This window comes from Dermacentor variabilis, chromosome 7 (assembly GCF_050947875.1).
Source record: "Dermacentor variabilis isolate Ectoservices chromosome 7, ASM5094787v1, whole genome shotgun sequence".
In the NCBI taxonomy this organism is placed as follows: Eukaryota; Metazoa; Arthropoda; class Arachnida; order Ixodida; family Ixodidae; genus Dermacentor; species Dermacentor variabilis.
In genome coordinates this window covers 171,603,654-171,621,804 of record NC_134574.1, presented here as the reverse complement: position 1 = coordinate 171,621,804, position 18,151 = coordinate 171,603,654, and the positions used below count along the sequence as shown (strand labels likewise).

General features: G+C 48.7%; 1 protein-coding gene across 1 annotated transcript in view; it reads left to right on the top strand.

The window, feature by feature from the left end:
- The window catches only part of LOC142588492 (lysosome-associated membrane glycoprotein 5), a 39,821-nt gene that overhangs the window by 16,767 nt on the left and 4,903 nt on the right, over positions 1 to 18,151 (top strand). Inside the window, exons 6-8 of the mRNA XM_075700302.1 lie at positions 11,234 to 11,353; positions 14,758 to 14,857; positions 17,735 to 17,920. Of these exons, the coding sequence (XP_075556417.1) occupies positions 11,234 to 11,353; positions 14,758 to 14,857; positions 17,735 to 17,920 (406 nt within the window). The remainder of the gene's footprint in view (positions 1 to 11,233; positions 11,354 to 14,757; positions 14,858 to 17,734; positions 17,921 to 18,151) is intronic.

Sequence of the window (18,151 nt, the reverse complement as noted above, 5' to 3'; positions counted from 1 at the left end):
CGAACGGTCTCCAGAGGTTTTCGCAGCCTATTCGTGCCAGCTGAAATCGAGAGGTGAACGTTACGCAGAGCGGAACGCAGTGGTCAGTTAGGAAACGTAAAAACAGCACTCACAGTGCGTTTTCGACCAATGCAATGTGTTGAAGTAATTCAACGTCGCCGAGCTGTGCTAGAAGGAACTTAATTTTTTTCCTGATGCAGTGCTCGCTAAACTTTTGCTCGTGACTGCACCTGGTGCCCCATGCCACGCAAGCTCCTTAATTTAAGAAGAATCATTGGGGCCGACTACGATTTCCCTCAGCGCCACCTCTCTCTTTCGCCCATATGGCTGCGGTAAAGGGGCCGATCGTATTCTTAGATAATAAATATGTTACCACCACCACCACCACCACCACCGCGTATTCAAATACATGTAAAACGCAGAAATGCTCGCATAATATACCACTGGACCGATTTTAATGAAATTTGTTGCGTTTGAGAGAGAAAGGTAAATTTAGCAATTTTAGGACGCGTAATTCTGGTTCAGGTCATCATATTTTTTTTTTCGAAAATTGCTGAAAATCGTGAACCATCAATATTTTAAAACGCGGAGTTTACAAAGCCGTAACTCTGCACGAGAAGCACGTATTGCACTCTTGTCGACTGCAGCTCGGAGAGCAAATCACGCAAGGGGACCAGTGTAATGTATGAATTCACGGCTTAAACGTGAAATTGTTACAACGTTTACGACGGTTTTGAAAAGTCATATTCACAAAGAAGCGGTATAGTTCAGCGCGGTGTATATTACATCAAGTTTGGCCGTTTTGGATGTATTATTAGGTAAAGTTTACAAAATTCCGATATCGTTTTTTATTGCTTAGTTACTTGAGTTTTTCATTTTTGTTTTACAGTGCTGAAGAACTAAAATAAAATATTGACGTCGTAATTAAAATCTGCTTTATGAAATTATTATAACTTTTTTAAGCAACAATTAAATCTCGTCAAAATTGGTGCAGTGTTTGCTAAGAAAAACGATTTATCCGTTCCCATGCATTTAGATAGGAGATACCGAGCTTAAGAGATCATACAACTCAGCGATCAAACAAAGTGAACTTGAATGTAAACGTCTGAAGGAAAATCATCTGCTTGGGGAAAATCTCAAATCTGACTAATCAGATAATTAAACGTAAACCAACTAAGTTTATCAAATTAAAAAACCGTTTCATAGTTTTCCTCACATCTTCATGGCATGCAACAAATGGTTAAGGACATTTGCCGAATGAATGCAAGATCAGGATTGAAGATTACTGTGCAGAAGACGAAGGCAAAGACCAAAAGCCTGGAAAGAGATCGAGAATTTGTGATTGGCAGTCAACCTCTACAATCTGTGGAGGAGTATGTTTATCTAGGCCAATTACTCACAGGCGACCGTTAGCATGAGAAGAAAACTTACAGAAAAATAAGAATGGCTTGAAGCATATAGGGTAAGCATTAACAAGTCATTACCAGTGGCTTACCGTTATCCACGGAAACAAAAGTGTACAACCATCGCATTCTACCGGTACTAACATATGGGGCAGAAACTTGGATGTTAACAATGAAACTTGAGATGCGATGGGACGAAAAATGTTAGGCGTAACGGTTACAGAAAGGAAGACAATGGTGTGGATCAGAGAGTAAACGGGGGTTGTCGGTATTGTATGGAAGAAGGGGAGCGTGCAATGCCTAGGGCGGACAGCTGATGGCCTGTTAGAGTTACAGAATGGGTGACGAGAGAAGGTAAGCGCAGTTGAAAAGCGCAGAGAATTAGGTGAGGTGAGGAAAAGAAGAAATTTGCAGGGCATCAGATAGAGTCAGCCGGCTGTTTGGATCCGACCGCTGGTACGATCTGTTGGGAACTCGGCGCTGACGCCCGTGGTTGTACCTGGGTCGCAAGCCCCAAGGGTAGCGTTGGCCTGGCGGCCTGGGGTACAACTGGAAGCATCCGAAGGTCCCGGCAAAGCATGAGTCGACTGGTAACAACGAAACAACTTGTTTATTTTAACATCGCAAAGAGTTGGCGGTCAGGTTTGACCGTAGTAGAGAGACGGGAGAGCACTTCACTCAACAGAAGAAATCGGAGCCCTCCCTTTTGGCGTCCGGGGGCAGCTGTTTTTATACTCTCGCAGTTGAGGGCAAGAAGGAACCCCTCAAAAGACGAGCACGTGAATGTACAATGGGCTAATGGTGACGCACACTGTCGTGGCGCTGCGCACGATCTCGTAGCACCCTGTCGTGGCGCTGCGCACGATCTCGTAGCACCCCGTCGTGGCGCTGCGCACGATCTCGTAGCACCCTGTCGTGGCGCTGCCGGTCGGACACAATGACTGTAACGAGAAGATGGTCCCTGCTTTGGCATCGCCTGTTTCGGGCACAATGACTGGAACGAGATCCCTGCTTTGGCATCGCCTGTTTCGGGCCCAATAACTGGAATGCGAGGATGATCCCTAGGCGGTCGCATCGCCGCAGTCGCGCCTGGAAACACCTGGCGATGAGTGTTGCGGCGACGACGATCGGGCCAAAATGTCTGCCGCCCCGCCGCAGTCGCGCCGGCAAAACCACGTGTCGCAGGCGAAACGCAACAGACCGCCCCGCCGGGGGAAGGAGATCCCGATGGACAGGGGACTGCATCCGCTGTCCGGAGGGATGTCGCTCGATGATGCTCATAACCGAAGTCGGGCGTCCCTTGACGTTTCTTGAGCGCAGCGCACAGAGAAGGCCTCGTTCTCTCGTTCAGGTTCGCACGGGACACTGCAAAGTGACTTCGGGAGAGTTCACATTTTTGTTCTCGTTCCCGGCAAGCGTTAGAACTACGCTGAAAACTCAACCGCTCAGTCAGCAAGCACGGCACAACCCTCACTAAGCCCTGCCAGGCTCTTTCCCCTTTTTATACCACTGCCTAGTTCCTTACAGTAGTCTAGCATCACTCAGAACGCGTCCACAAATTGAAAACTTGCACTAGAAAGCATATCATCACTTTGAAACACTAAACAAAAGCAATATGTTAAAAAAAATCCTGCCTCAGGAAAAAAAAACATCAGTAACAAACAATTTTGAGGCTGATTCCTACGTTAGGGGCTTCGACTTAAGCCATCGGCGTTACCGTTGAGACTCCCCTTTTTGTAACGCACCTCAAAGGAATATTGTTGTAAAGCGAGGCTCCAGCGCAGGAGGCGGCCATTTTTGGGAGAGATGGTCTGCAGCCATTGGAGAGGGCAGTGATCCGTCTCAATGATAAACCTCGAGCCGGCTAGATAGCATGACAATTTCTGAACGGCCCACACGAGACACGCACACTCTTTCTCGGTGGCGCTATACGCCTGCTCACGACTGGTCAGCTTACGACTAGCATACAGGACGGGGTGTTCTACTTCTTCATTTTCCCGTTGGCACAGTACAACGCCCATGCCTCGCTCACTAGCATCGCACTGAACAATGAACTCTTTTGTATAGTCTGGCGATCGTAGCACAGGCTGGCTTGTTAGGGCACTCTTTAGGGCGCTAAAAGCTCTTTCCTTTGTCTCGTCCCAGACGACTGTTTGAGGCTCTGTTTTTCTTAGAGCATCCGTCAGGGGAGCCGCGATATCAGAGTACCTAGGGATGTACCTCTGATAGTAGCCGGCGACACCTAAGAACGACCGAATATCGGTCTTTGTGCGCGGTTGCGGAAAGTCTCGCACAGCGGCCACTTTTATTTCAGAGGGGCGGCGACGACCCTGACCAATCATGTGACCGAGGTAGACAACCTCGGCCTGTGCTAACTGGCACTTAGGAGCCTTGACTGTCAAGCCCGCTTCGCGCAGGCGGGTTAGCACTGCCCGCAAGTGTGTCATATGCTCAGACCAGGATGCGGAGAATATCGCTACGTCGTCTAGATACGGTAAAGCGAATTCTTGCTGTCCCCGCAACACTTTATCCATGAGGCTTGAAAAACAGTATGGCGCGTTCTTCAAACCAAAACTCAACACTTTAGGACGGAATGTTCCCATTGGTGAAATGAACGCCGCATACCTACTAGCCTCTTCTGTAAGTGGAACCTGCCAATAACCCCTGACAAGATCTAGGGTGGAAATAAACTGAGCGCTACTAACTTTCTCAAGGCGCTCCTCGATGTTAGGGATCGGATAAATTTGATCCTTAGTGATGGAATTAAGCCTGCGGTAGTCGACGCAAGGACGAGGTTCCTTGCCCGGTACCTCAACTAAAATCAAAGGGGAGGTATAATCACTCTCACCTGCCTCAATAACACCGAGCTGTAGCATTTTCTTTACCTCAGCCTCCATAATATCGCGCTGGCGGGGTGACACCCGATATGCCTTGGATCGTACTGGCTCTGGGGAGGTAAGTTCAATATCATGAGTAAGTACAGAAGTCCTACCAGGCCTCTCAGAGAACAGACCTTGAAACTCTTGTAATAGCTGGTGTAGTTCGGTTTTCTGCTCGGGCGACAGCGGTGCTTTACTGATAAGGTCACTAATGACTTGACCGGTGTCTTCCCTGTTCGTCACTGAGCCTAGTCCCGGAAGCTCGACTGGAAGCTCTTCAGGAACGTTTATCATCATGCACACCACTGCTTCCCGTTGTCTATAAGGTTTGAGCAGATTACAGTGGTAAACTTGCTGTGCTTTCCGCTTTCCTGGCAGACTTACCACGTAGTTAACGTCCGACAGTTTCTGAACAATTCGTGCTGGGCCCTCCCACTGCACGTCTAGTTTGTTGCTTAGCGATGTGCGCAATATCATGACCTCATCGCCAACCTCAAAACGACGGGCCCTGGCTGTCCGATCATAATAAACCTTGGCCCTCTGCTGGGCCTTTGTCATTGCTTCACCTGACAACTCCTGTGCCCTTCTTAAGCGTTCGAGGAGCTTAAGTACGTACTCCACCACGACTGGGTCGTCGCCCCTACCTTCCCATGATTCTCGAAGCATGCGAAGCGGAGATCGAAGCGAGCGACCGTACACCAGTTCAGCTGGCGAAAACCCCGTAGCCGCATGCGGCGCGGTCCTTAAAGCAAACATCACCCCAGGCAGACACAGCTCCCAGTCAGTTCGATGTTCAAAACACAAGGCTCTTAACACGCGCTTCATGACGGAGTGGAGCTTCTCAACGGAATTCGACTGTGGGTGGTACACTGAGCTGTGTAACAGCTTTACCCCACACCTTTCGAGAAAAGTTGTCGTCAAAGCGCTAGTAAACACTGTGCCCTGATCTGATTGAATTTCTGCAGGAAAACCAACTCGCGCAAATATGGACAGTAGTGCATTAACTATCTCAACTGAGCTGAGTTCTTTAAGCGGCACTGCTTCAGGGAACTTTGTCGCTGGGCAGATCACAGTCAAAATGTGTCTGTACCCCGTGGCTGTTACCGGCAGAGGTCCCACAGTATCAATAACGAGCCGTCTAAAAGGCTCCGTAATGATAGGTACCAATTTCAACGGCGCCCTCGATTTGTCCCCTGGTTTGCCCACCCGTTGACAAGTGTCACATGTCCTCACGAAATGGTCTGCGTCCCGAAAACACCCTGGCCAATAGTACTCTTGCAAGAGACGGTCCTTAGTTTTCTTAACTCCTAGGTGTCCGGACCACGAACCCCCGTGTGACAAGCGCAACAGATCCTGACGATAGCATTGAGGCACGACCAGCTGATCGAACTCCACTCCTCTGCGGTCTAGATACTTCCGGTACAGGACTCCACCTCTTTCCACAAAACGCGCAGTTTTCCTGGCGATACCTTCTTTGACATTGCAGCGTATGTTTTCTAGGCTACCATCCTTTTTTTGCTCGGCTATCAAAGCCGACCGGCTGACTTTTAGCAACCTATCAAGTCCGTCTGACGTAGGCGCGATGAGCAAATCAGTAGATAGCTCTTCTAACTTTCCCGTGTCGGGCATTTCCTCTCCAGTATCTGGCGCCTTTAACGTTACAGACTCAAGTCTATTCAGTTCGGGCGTGCTCTGAATATCAGCTTGCTGCGCCTCTGACCCTTTTTCGTTGTTTGATAACGTCGGCCCCGCAACTACCGCCTTTGCAGCGAGCTCCCGAACCTTCGATCTGGTTAAGGCCTGAACACTAGCTTCACCAAACAAAAGCCCCTTCTCGCGCAGGAGGTGATCGGACCTGTTTGAAAATAGGTACGGGTACTGGGGTGGCAGCATAGATGACACTGCCGCCTCCGTCTCAAGCGCTCCGAAAGGTCCTTCAATAAGCACTTTTGCTACCGGCAGACACACGCTATGAGCTTCCACGGCTTGCTTGATCCATGCGCACTCGCCCGTGAACATATGGGGTTCTACGTAAGACGGGTGAACTACATCCATCGTAGCTGCGGAATCGCGAAGCACTCGGCACTCTTTCCCGTTTACGAGGAGGTCTCGCATGTAAGGCTCGAGAAGCTTCATGTTCTCGTCAGTGCTGCCTATTGAAAAAAACACAACTTTTGGTGTTGTTTCCGGACACTGCGCCGAAAAGTGACCCGGCTTCTGGCACGTATAACACAAGCGCGCTCGCCTCATCTCGAACCGCTTTCTGCGTTTGGCTGCCGCCGTCTCTTTACGTTTGGTCGGACTGCTTTCGCTCGCATCCGCACTACGCGTGTCCCCCTTTGCTCTTATGGGTGTGAACTTCGGCCTCTCAAACTTCGAGCCAAATTCACCCTTTTGACCGTCCTTAGCTCCGCGAGCTCGACGCGTCACAAACTCCTCGGCTAGCTCAGCGGCTTTAGCCACCGTGCAAACGTCTGGCCTATCCAAGACCCAGTATCGCACGTTCTCCGGTAACCGACTATAAAACTGTTCTAGCCCGAAACACTGCAGAACTTTATCGTGGTCACCAAACGCTTTCTCTTCTTTGAGCCACTCCTGCATGTTCGACATAAGCCTATACGCAAACTCTGTATATGACTCACTTCTGCCTTTCTCATTTTCCCGAAACTTCCGACGGAACGCCTCCGCAGACAGCCGGTACTTTTTTAGCAGACTCGATTTTACTTTGTCGAAATCCTCTGCCTCCTCTCTATCCAAGCGAGCGACTACGTCGGCCGCCTCGCCGGGTAACAAAGTGAGCAAGCGCTGTGGCCACGTTTCCCGAGAGAACCCCTGCTTCTCGCACGTTCGCTCAAAGTTAACCAGGAACAAACCAATGTCCTCTCCAAGCTTAAACGGCCGCATCAGGTCAGTCATTTTGAACAATACGCGTTCTCCTGCACCGTGTGCCTGACTTCCATTACGAGCGCGTTCCATTTCTACCTCAAGACGCTTCATTTCCAAAGCGTGTTGACGGTCACGCTCTTGTTGCTCTCGCTCTTTCTGTTCTTTACGTTCACGCTCTTCTTTTTCTTTTGCAGTCTCCCTCTCTTCAATAGTCTCAAGGCATTCCGACAGCTCGTCATCCTCAGCCTCTAACTCAAGAATAGCCTTTAGCAGTTCAGGTTTTCTTAGTTTGTCTGAGACATCCAGACCCAACTCTCTTGCAAGCTCCAACAATTTCGGTTTGCGCAACGACTTCAAATCCATGGCTGCTCTGAATGCTGCTTTCTCTACTGCTTACTATTGTCTTGCCGCAAACTAACCCGGCAGCAACGACAACCACAATTACCAGCTCTGTTTCTGACACTAACAAAAGCCTGGCAAAGCTCAGAAGAAGAAAGTCCCGCACTCACCAAACCTCGCAGGCAGGAATTCCACGCAGTCGTTCCGCTGCAGGCAACCAGTCGTCACACAGGGCTCGTTGCACTGCTCCCGGATCGTCGTTGAGCTGCTCAGCATACTGTCAACTGCATCTCTTTGCTGCTGGCCTCCGTTGTCGCGATCTCGCCGCTGGCAGACCGTTGTTTGAAGTCGTAGGCGATCTCACCGCTGGCAACCAGATGTTTGGATCCGACCGCTGGTACGATCTGTTGGGAACTCGGCGCTGACGCCCGTGGTTGTACCTGGGTCGCAAGCCCCAAGGGTAGCGTTGGCCTGGCGGCCTGGGGTACAACTGGAAGCATCCGAAGGTCCCGGCAAAGCATGAGTCGACTGGTAACAACGAAACAACTTGTTTATTTTAACATCGCAAAGAGTTGGCGGTCAGGTTTGACCGTAGTAGAGAGACGGGAGAGCACTTCACTCAACAGAAGAAATCGGAGCCCTCCCTTTTGGCGTCCGGGGGCAGCTGTTTTTATACTCTCGCAGTTGAGGGCAAGAAGGAACCCCTCAAAAGACGAGCACGTGAATGTACAATGGGCTAATGGTGACGCACACTGTCGTGGCGCTGCGCACGATCTCGTAGCACCCTGTCGTGGCGCTGCGCACGATCTCGTAGCACCCCGTCGTGGCGCTGCGCACGATCTCGTAGCACCCTGTCGTGGCGCTGCCGGTCGGACACAATGACTGTAACGAGAAGATGGTCCCTGCTTTGGCATCGCCTGTTTCGGGCACAATGACTGGAACGAGATCCCTGCTTTGGCATCGCCTGTTTCGGGCCCAATAACTGGAATGCGAGGATGATCCCTAGGCGGTCGCATCGCCGCAGTCGCGCCTGGAAACACCTGGCGATGAGTGTTGCGGCGACGACGATCGGGCCAAAATGTCTGCCGCCCCGCCGCAGTCGCGCCGGCAAAACCACGTGTCGCAGGCGAAACGCAACACGGCGCGACACAGAATTCATTGGAGATCGCTGGCAGAAGCTTTCTTTCTGCAGTGGACATAAATATCCTTATGGTGATGATGACATTAAACGTGCACTGCCACACCTTTTTAACATGTTCAGAAAACAGTAGCGATCTGTAGACAAGGCTTCCACGAAAATGTAGGCAGCCGAATATTGCAGAAGAGCACGCATTGGGGCTGGTTAGTTCATGATTACGAGCAGTAAACAGCGCTAAACAACAGGATGAAGAGAGGGACACAGACAACAGCACTAACACCTCCAGATGGTGCTTCGAGATAGCGACAGAGTATATATATGCTGACTGCAAGAATAAAGACACTTGGTTGTAAGCGCTATGGTCTGTGTCCCTTTTCGTCCTGTTGTTAAGCGCTGTTTACTGCTCGTAGCCAAATATTATTTTGTTGCCTGTATAGCAGGGATATGAGAGATAGCCAGTCCCACCGATGATTTCAGCGCACCCGTCTATTATGTGCAGCCTATGACGCACAATCTTGCGTAAAATATCACCCGCTCTCACCCGACGCTTTCAAGGCCCGAGTCTTTCATCGGAAGCATGAGGCGGAAAGCGGAGTGCCGCGCAGGTAGTGCCAAAAGTAGTGTCGCGCACTGCGGCGATGATGTCTACGAGATGGCGCCAGAGTAGCGCGTCGTCTGCGAGGTACGTCTGCGGCGGCGGCTGTGAATCGCGCCCACGCGTCGGGACGTCGCGGAAGCGCGCTCGCCTCGCAACCCGGAGGTCGGCGCCCAGACCGAAAACTTTTCATTTCAAAAGCGTTACTTTGTTTACAGGAACCTCCCTGAGAAAGTTGACGTCTATTCGAGCATTTTTTGACATGTTTTTACTCTGCGCGCCATCGGCCATTTTTGATGCCACTATTCGGTCACGCCGCCGACTACGACGGATTTGGTGTAATGGGGCCATATCATGCTTTAGCATTAAAATATGCAGATCTTGCAGAGAAAGCGTATTCGGTATTAAGATGACGCTTAAGCTTTGCCTTCAAGAGTAATGTTTATCGCGAAACGCTGGCGGCGAACGCTATGCACGAAGCAATTAACGCCTCCTTTACTAGATGCCTGCCATATAGATGCCAGCTATATAGTAAAAGGCAGTGGCGTAGCTAGGTCGTCTGGCACCCGGGGCGCTTAGCTCTTCTGTCACCCCCCCCCCCCCGTGTATTCGAGGAAGGCGGGGATATCGACAATTTTCGGTTGTCTTCAGACGTATATGACACCCCCCCCCCCCCTCTACTGGCCCCGTGCACCCGGGGCCCACGGCCCCCCGGCCCCCCCTGTTGCTACGCCAGTGGTAAAAGATGCGCGCGCTCACTCCTTATAAATAATATGTTGCTATGCGGCGCGCTGGCTTGCACGAGGAATTCGTGAGGACATTTTATTTCGGCCTTTTAGGCTTGCTTCCGTGGCCTAATAGTTAAAGCTTTGGGATACTGTGAATCAAGTTTGAAACCAATTATTAGACACGAAATTTCATCTTTGACCATTGGCAATTTCGTCCGAAGGGCGGAGCACTGGCTGCGATATCAAGGTTTAGCGTTGCGCCAGAACATCTCGGACGTTGTTTTAAATAAACACGGGTCCGACTAACGCGGACGCGGTATATGCGGGCGTGTCAAAATTTCCGGCAACCTTAAAAGCTTTGCCACGCCTTATAGGGCATGTAGTAACATCGCACAGGCTCCGCTACACTGCCCATAAATAGCCACGCCAGTAAAATTACAGGTTTGAGCTCTGATATTGTTTCACACTTTTAATTAATACTTAACAGTCTGAGAATATTTAAAATAAAAGGTATGCGCTGTGAGTGTTGTTTCCCGACATTTCTTTGTCGGTTGCCTTTCTCGAAATTCTGAGGTATATTTTAGTCAGGAATGTAAGACCTGGTGTGAGCAACTTTAGTGATGGAATAGTCCAGCAATATAACCAACAAATGCAGCATATCATGTAGCATGGCATCGCATACATACGCCTAGATCATATGCGGAGCCTCACGGTAACGACGGCGCAAATTCGCTTGGAGTGTCCATATAAATGCTATCGCAATATAACGCGTGGCGCATATGCCACTCACCTGCAGCCTGTCTTGCACTCCTAGGCGCTCCTGCAGGCACGTGTCGAGGTCACCCTCAAGGTCACATAAGCGGCCATCGACTGACGTACGCCGTCATAGCTGGAAAAAGAGCCAAAGAAAGTACTCGCTTTAAAAGTGAAGAACGGCGTGAGTCGAGGAAAATGCTGTGTCGAGGAAAAATGGGGAACGTGAACATTTCGCTCTTTCTATCTGCGTTATTGGGAGGTCCTTTTCAAAATTTTATGCGGGGATATGTTCATTGACAGGCATCGAATTTACTACAGGTGCGTTCTCAGTTTTGAATAAAAGGCGTTTAGGACCCCTTTGATTGCAATAACTTTGCACGAAAGCAGACTGCTGCGTCAGAATGGTCTGTCTGCAGTGCCCAGAGGTATGCAACAGCCCACGCAAGTAGCGCTCGCAGATGTTAGCTGCATCGTGACATTTTCCCCCCCTTGTGTTCGTTGAAACGCAGACGGTAACCCTGAAAATGCCCGAAAGCGCCAAAGCCAAAGGAATCTGCGCCACGGAGGACCAGGAGCCGGTTCTAGAACTCACGTGGCCAGTGTTCCGGTTCATCCTAATGTTCTCCAGAGTAAGTATATGCAAGGCACGCATGCGCGGAGTCTTCTTTAAGCCGATGTGGACTACGACGAATAGGCTGCCGTACATGGGCGCAGTAAGACGCTGGGTCGAGCTACCTCTGGTTGAATTAACACGATGCCTGACACAGTCAACATTTTCAAATGCTCGATAAAGCGGCGCGGTTATTCTAGGACTGTGATCATCGTCATCGCAAGGGCGATCAGATTAAACAGTCGTTAAAGAGAAATACAAGCCTGCATTAGTAAAGCGGAAAGTTGGGCTAGTTGGTGGATGTATGTAAAAAAAAAAAATTACGCAGATCTCATGCATTGTAGAATCGATGTAAGCGAAGCTTTCTGTGCTGGTTGCTTTCATTGACGATAATCAGCGGTGATGTTGATGGCGAAAGCTTAATTTCTTCAAGGTTTAGTCTAACACGAGAGTGGCGAGTTGATGTTAAACATTACCTTTCGTGCACCACTTCTGTTTGTCTCCATAGTACACAGAACACACAGGGCGAAGTATTTGCTTGAGGCATTGTGGTGCGCCATATTTCATAACCTCTGAGTGTGTTGAGCATTGCCACTGCCTCACATTGCACACCGCATCGTGGCAGAAGTATTAAACTTGAATTGGATTATGAGGGACGCCTTAGTGACGGATTCCGGATTAATTTTGGCACCATGGTGTTCTCTAACGTGTCCCTAAATCTAAGTGCACGAGCGTTATTATATCGCCCCAGTCCAAATGCTGCTGCCGTGTTCGGGATCAAATCCGCGATTTATAGCATGCCATAGCCGCAAAGCTACCGCGGCAGGCACAGGAGTGTTGATTTAATGGTCGACCGCTTCCGTAGTGTGGCCTAGACACGTTGGTGCGCTTTAATTATTGCGGCTCTGCTTATGCACGCCAAGCGTAATTTGTCCGCCTGACCTATTTCCATGGTGTTTATTTTTCAGAAATAGAAGGAACGTGCTGTACCGTACCTTGAACTTAGGCATATCCAGTTTTTCCGCAACCGCTGTCGTATAGTAGTAAGATTTCCTTGCCTTCTCAAGCCACCTCCCCCCACCCCTACCCCCTTGCATGAGAACTGCCTCTTCTCCTCCGGCCTCTCTTCAGTTTTATCTACGTCCCCTCTGGACTCACACGTTAGTAGAAAGGGAAGCGCTGCAGTTTCTGCAATGTTTTCGAGATGAGTCATGGATAATTACAGCTGTCAAGAAGCTAAAGTGGTGACGCCCAGGGAGCTCCAGAGGGCATTGCGCACATTCGACGCGGTGGGGTCCAAACCGAGTTTGCCGCGTCGCCTTTCCTCTCTGACTCGCTCCTGTCATGTATATATATAGGCTCTGACCTCCTTCCTCCCCCCCTCCACCCCTCGACGCGGTGTGCCGACAGCAGCAGCCACAGCAGAAGCAGCCGTGTGAAAGCCGAAGCAAGAGGCAAAGAAAGCTCTGCTTAAAAAAAAAGGCGGGGGGGGGGGGTACTGCGCGAAAGACGCACCTTTAGCGTTACACCCCCTTTTTTACTGCATTAGTAAACTACGATTCTGAAGTAGCAAAAAAGCCGCTTTTACTCCGACAGGTAAAGACGAAGAAGCAAAGACACGTCGCAGTGGAGTTCCCGCGCGCCCGCTCACCGTGACGTCATGGATTTTGACAGCGTCCGCTGCAGATTAGTTAATTGTTTCTCGGTAAATAAGAATCCCTATTGAATAAGAAAAAAAGAGCGCCACTTTTCTCTGTGTTTCCGTATCCATATATAACCTTACATGATCATATGGGACACTGTGTAAAAAACCTTATGTTCTCATTTAAAGCCTTACTGGGATTGTGGTACAAGGCATATGGATCACGCACCCCAGCAACTTACGAAAACTTTCCTAGGCCGAGAACAGCCCAGATACAAAAACACATCTTTAAATCCGTGACGTCACATCGACGTACCAGAGCCGAGTTACGCTAAGTTTTCAAAAAATCTGAAAGTTCCGCTTTCACATTCCCGACAAATGACTGAAAATAGAGTTTTCGAGAGAATTAAATGATTTACTTTTGTTGTAAAGGCCGGTTCGCCCCGTACCATAATTTTATATGTTCTTATGAACTTATGTGGGGAAATACGGGTTTTCATGCAGGATCTCATATGACCATATAAACATTTGGAATAAGAGAACGTAGGCCCCCAACGGGAGGAAAGTAATGCTGCCGCTGTCAGCGTCGCATACAAGTGGCACTGATAGTGCAACCAAACTTCTGCTTCTGCAGTCGGAAGAATTCAGCTCTCTCATAAACGCAGTTTTTTTAATTAGTTCAGCGGTTGTTTAACGACAGCATTTCTGCGTTTTAAGTGTATCTGCATGGAAAGAGGAATAGGAGTAGACTTCGAGGTAAGGCTTCTTCTTCCTTTTGTCGCGTGTTATCGCCAGTTCTAACTGCTGCCGGAATCTGTACACGGCAAACTGGAAGTTCACAGATCATTAAAATCGGCTAAAAATATTTTCCAGGTAGAATTGCTGCTTGCGGAGCCAGTTGGTTCATACTGAAATTTGAGAGAGCCAGCGAACAAAAATTTAGACGCAAACACGACGTAAAGAAGAGACACCAAAACGCTGGACTAGCAACTGACATATATTTGAAAGAAGACGGATCAACCCTCGAACGCCAAACCGCCGACGTATGCGCAATGCTCTTAGCAAGGTACAAGATTCTTTAAATTGATGAGCACATCATTTTTCCCTATCTATTTCTACTTCCTTATGTTTAAAGCTCAAGCTTTCAGGAAAGCTATCTCTTTATCGCTCAGAGGAAAATGCGTCAGTGTTGCATCTCTTTGAGCGATAGCGAGACATCCCTCCTAAAAGGTTGAGCTTTAGACGCAAGGAAGTAGAAAGTAGAAACAGGTAGGGCAAAATGGTGTGTTCATCAATTTAAAGAATTTTGTACCTTGCTGAGAGCATTACGCATGCGTCGGCGGTTTGGTGTTCGATAGTTTATCCGTTTTCTTTTTCGTTTTTCTATTTTTTTCCTCAAATATATGTCAGTTGCCATTCCAGCGCTGTGGTGTCTCTTCTTTCCGTCGTGTTTGCGTCTCAAATTTCTTTTTCGCTGGTTTTCCAGGTGTTTTCTAAGGTAACCAATATGGGCACAGAAATTTCAAAAGACAGTCTTTCGTCACGCCACGAGAGGCCTTGAAAACCGGTTATCAGTAGAGCTATGGGCCACTGCCTTCTCTTTGGGGCAACGGAGATCAGGCGCAACACGAATTTGTGGGAGGAGCCTCTACTGCACTGTTTACCTGTCACTGACTCTACAGACGCAGTGACAATTTATCAATGGCGCGTACTTTACAACCGCTCAGTGTGGGCGTCGCAGAAGAGACACCGTTGACAGCCGGCATTTATTCTGTTTTCAGACTCCTCCGGTGAACGACAAAGGCAGGGGATCATGGAAGGTCAGCGGTATGGAGATTCAGTTCAACACAAACTCTCCTTTCTTCCCGGGTGCCACGAACGGTAAGTGTGAAAACTGCGTGATATGAGCACTACCAAAAAGAAGAACAAAATTCTAGCAGCACCGATCTCACGATAAATGTTGAGGATAATGCAATTTTCATTGAAGCAATGTAGCGACACACCGTACTGCCAAAATTATCACTTCTGTGTAACCGACTTTTTCAATTTTCTGTTACCGACATCATCTTCACTTCGCTGTAGTTCAGCGCTCTTCGCTGAATGCCGCGCTTTGGTACCATTCAGTTCCCTTGCCTTCTTTCTCCACACATACGCACGCACACCTGCTTTTTATCTGCTTGTCCATCCGGGCACCTACCCAATGGCACATACCCATTCTGGAGGACTGATCAAGAGAGAGAGAGAGAGAAAACATTTATTCGGACCATCGAGGTGGTTGATCAAGAGGTTGATCAAGGACGTGCACAAAAGTGGGTGAAGTTCCCGCATAATGCTAGTTGCATTAAATGAAATTCCACGTACACTTAATGGTAATTCCTGCTAACGTACGCCATGGCACGAGCATGTGGTTGAATGTATAATTCGATCTGTTTGCTCTAATTGAAGTCAGAAAAAACACGGGGAAGACGGCAGATGGAAATTCAAGACGATGAGCAAAACGAGAACAAGGTGGAAGCAGGAGCCAACGTTTCGACAAGTGGACTTGTCTTCTTCAAGGCGACATATGCTTTCCTCGCCACAGGGTTCTAAAGGGGAGAGGGTGTACGGCGGGTAGGTGCATCAACGAGCGAAGGTGTGTTAACGTGTCGAATTGAAAATAAAGGAACGCTGCGCACAAGGCCAGGGGCCGGGCCGTCTGTCAACCACGTGTCAACGCACGCATGTTAGCCGGCGTGTCAAAGGCGTGTGATACGTCGGCTGGAAAAAATAAAAAAAGGCAAGAAAAGGGAATAAAATAAGATAGAGAAAAATACGCTAAGAGACCAAACTAAGCGTCGTTGCCGATAGCTTGACATTTAGCATAACGAATAGATTTTAAAGCTCCCTTTGAAACGTTTATGCCTAATTGTTGCAATGTCTTGAACTTATGGATAAGCTATGATTCTGTGTATTTTCTTTCTCGTTCAGAACGGAAATTTGACTGTAAGATGTAGAGTTTAAGTTCATCAAAGTTATTACCTGGTTGGTTGAAATGCTAGACGACGACTTCGGGAAGCTTTTTAGCTGTGTCCGCGCGATGTCCGTTTAATCTGACGTTCATTGATTGTCCTGTTTCACCGATATCGGTGAAACAGGACAATCAATGAACGTCAGATTAAACGGACAGTGATTAAACTCTACATCTTACAGTCAAATTTCCGTTCTGAACGAGAAAGAAAATACAGAGAATCATACCTTATCCATAAGTTCAAGACATTGCTACCTATAGGCATACACGTTTCAAAGGGAGCTTTAGAATCTATTCGCTATGCTAAATTTCAAGCTATAGGCAACAACACTTAGTTTGGTTTCTTAGCGTATTTTTTTTTCTTTCCTTTCTTTTTTTCCAGCACACGCCGGCTAACACGTGTGCGTTGACACGAGGTTGACAGACGGCTGGGCCCCTGGCCTTGTGCGCAGCATTCCTTTATTCTCAATTCGACACGCTAACACACCTTCGCTCGACATGAAAACTGTTTACAGCGCAAACACATGCAACCACAAAGTATAAGGGACAGGACACAAGCGCTGACTGTCAACTAACTTTTATTAACAGAAGACGGGTGCCTTATATAAGGGGAAAGGCAGAAGTGAAGGGGGAAGGGAGTGATACAATCGGGGAAAATGACGATGCGCATCGGTGAACGAACGTGCAAGCAGTCAACGCATTCAGACGCGAAGAAACAAGAAAACGAAAAAAGTAGACAAACACTAACAAAAGGCGAGGGATACTAAGATACAATGAAATCAGTAAGCAGCCGCTTCCAAAAAATGAAGCTCTGCCGCAAAAAGCGATACAGAAGGGGTGCTTACGCACTTGCTGCCATATTTGTGTATGTAGAACGCTTCCAAAGTGGTTGCATGTGTTTGCGCTGTAAACAGTTTTCATGTCAAGTATGCACCAACTCGCCCAGAAAGAAGTTTTAATGAAACACCTTCGCTCGTTGCTGCACCCACCCGCCGTACATACTCTCCTATTTAGAAGAAGTCCATTTATAATACTGTGGCGAGGAAAGCATATGTCGCCTTGAAGAAGACAAGTCCCCTTGTTGAAACGTTGGCTCCTGCTTTCACCTTGTTCTCGTTTTGCTCATCGTCTAGTTGAAGTCAGTGTCATAAGATGGCGCCACTTCCAATGCTGTACACGTACTTTTCTCTAGTACTTCAGTATATCCTAAACTGCCTTTATCTAACGCAATTAGGATTCTTTGCGAATTGTACCCACTTTCATGTTTGTCCGTTAGTATCTAACCGCACGCACGCAGCTTGGGTCACTTATGTGCCGCTCTTCAATTTCTTTCACAACAGCTTGGGTCACATGAGTACGCGCTGCTTCTCAACGACAAAAAAAAAATCCTCTAAATTTTCTCCGGTGCAGGGCGGAATCGAACCCGCGTCATATGTACTCAGACGCTCGCCGGGCGCGGACTTTGCGGTAGTGGCGCCAGGTGGCTCGGCGAGTCGAGGAAAGCGCGAGAGGAGCCCGGCTGCAGCACACGCCCCATACATGACGCGTTTTGGCGGCGGCAATACAATGTAGATACATTGCTTCAATACTAACAGCATTAACATCGACGGTAATCCCGAAACGGCTTATGCACGATTTTTTACGGGCAGACAAAAATTCTCCGATGAAAGCTACCTCTGGGCATTTCGAGTGTCGCTGCATTTGCTGCGGTTGCAAGACCTAAGCTGACAGCTACCGTCGCCATGCCGCAGCCGGCAAGCGAACGGCCCGGAGTCCAGAGAATATGACACTTTTCGAGACACCGATGGGCGAGTCGTACTTTTGTCCAACGCCTAAGCTGGTCACGCTGACGGACTCACGCGGAGGACGCAAAGTGGCCGTGCAGTTCAAGGACCTGCGCATCCAGGCGTACGAGTTCCAGGGAACCTATGGTCCAGGTAAGTTCGTACGAAGGTGAAGTCACTTCAGCGTCGCGTGACGCTACGCACGTCATAATCTTACAGCTTTCACAATGCTACTGTAGATTTGAGCGTCGAGATTACGCGCACCTTTGCACCGTGCTCGCCGAATCGCGGCTGCTGTGTTACATCAGTGCATATTGCCTTTAGGCAGTTTCATGGGCGGCTTAGATGCAGCCCCTTTCTATATGTGGTGCCGCCTTGTTGAGC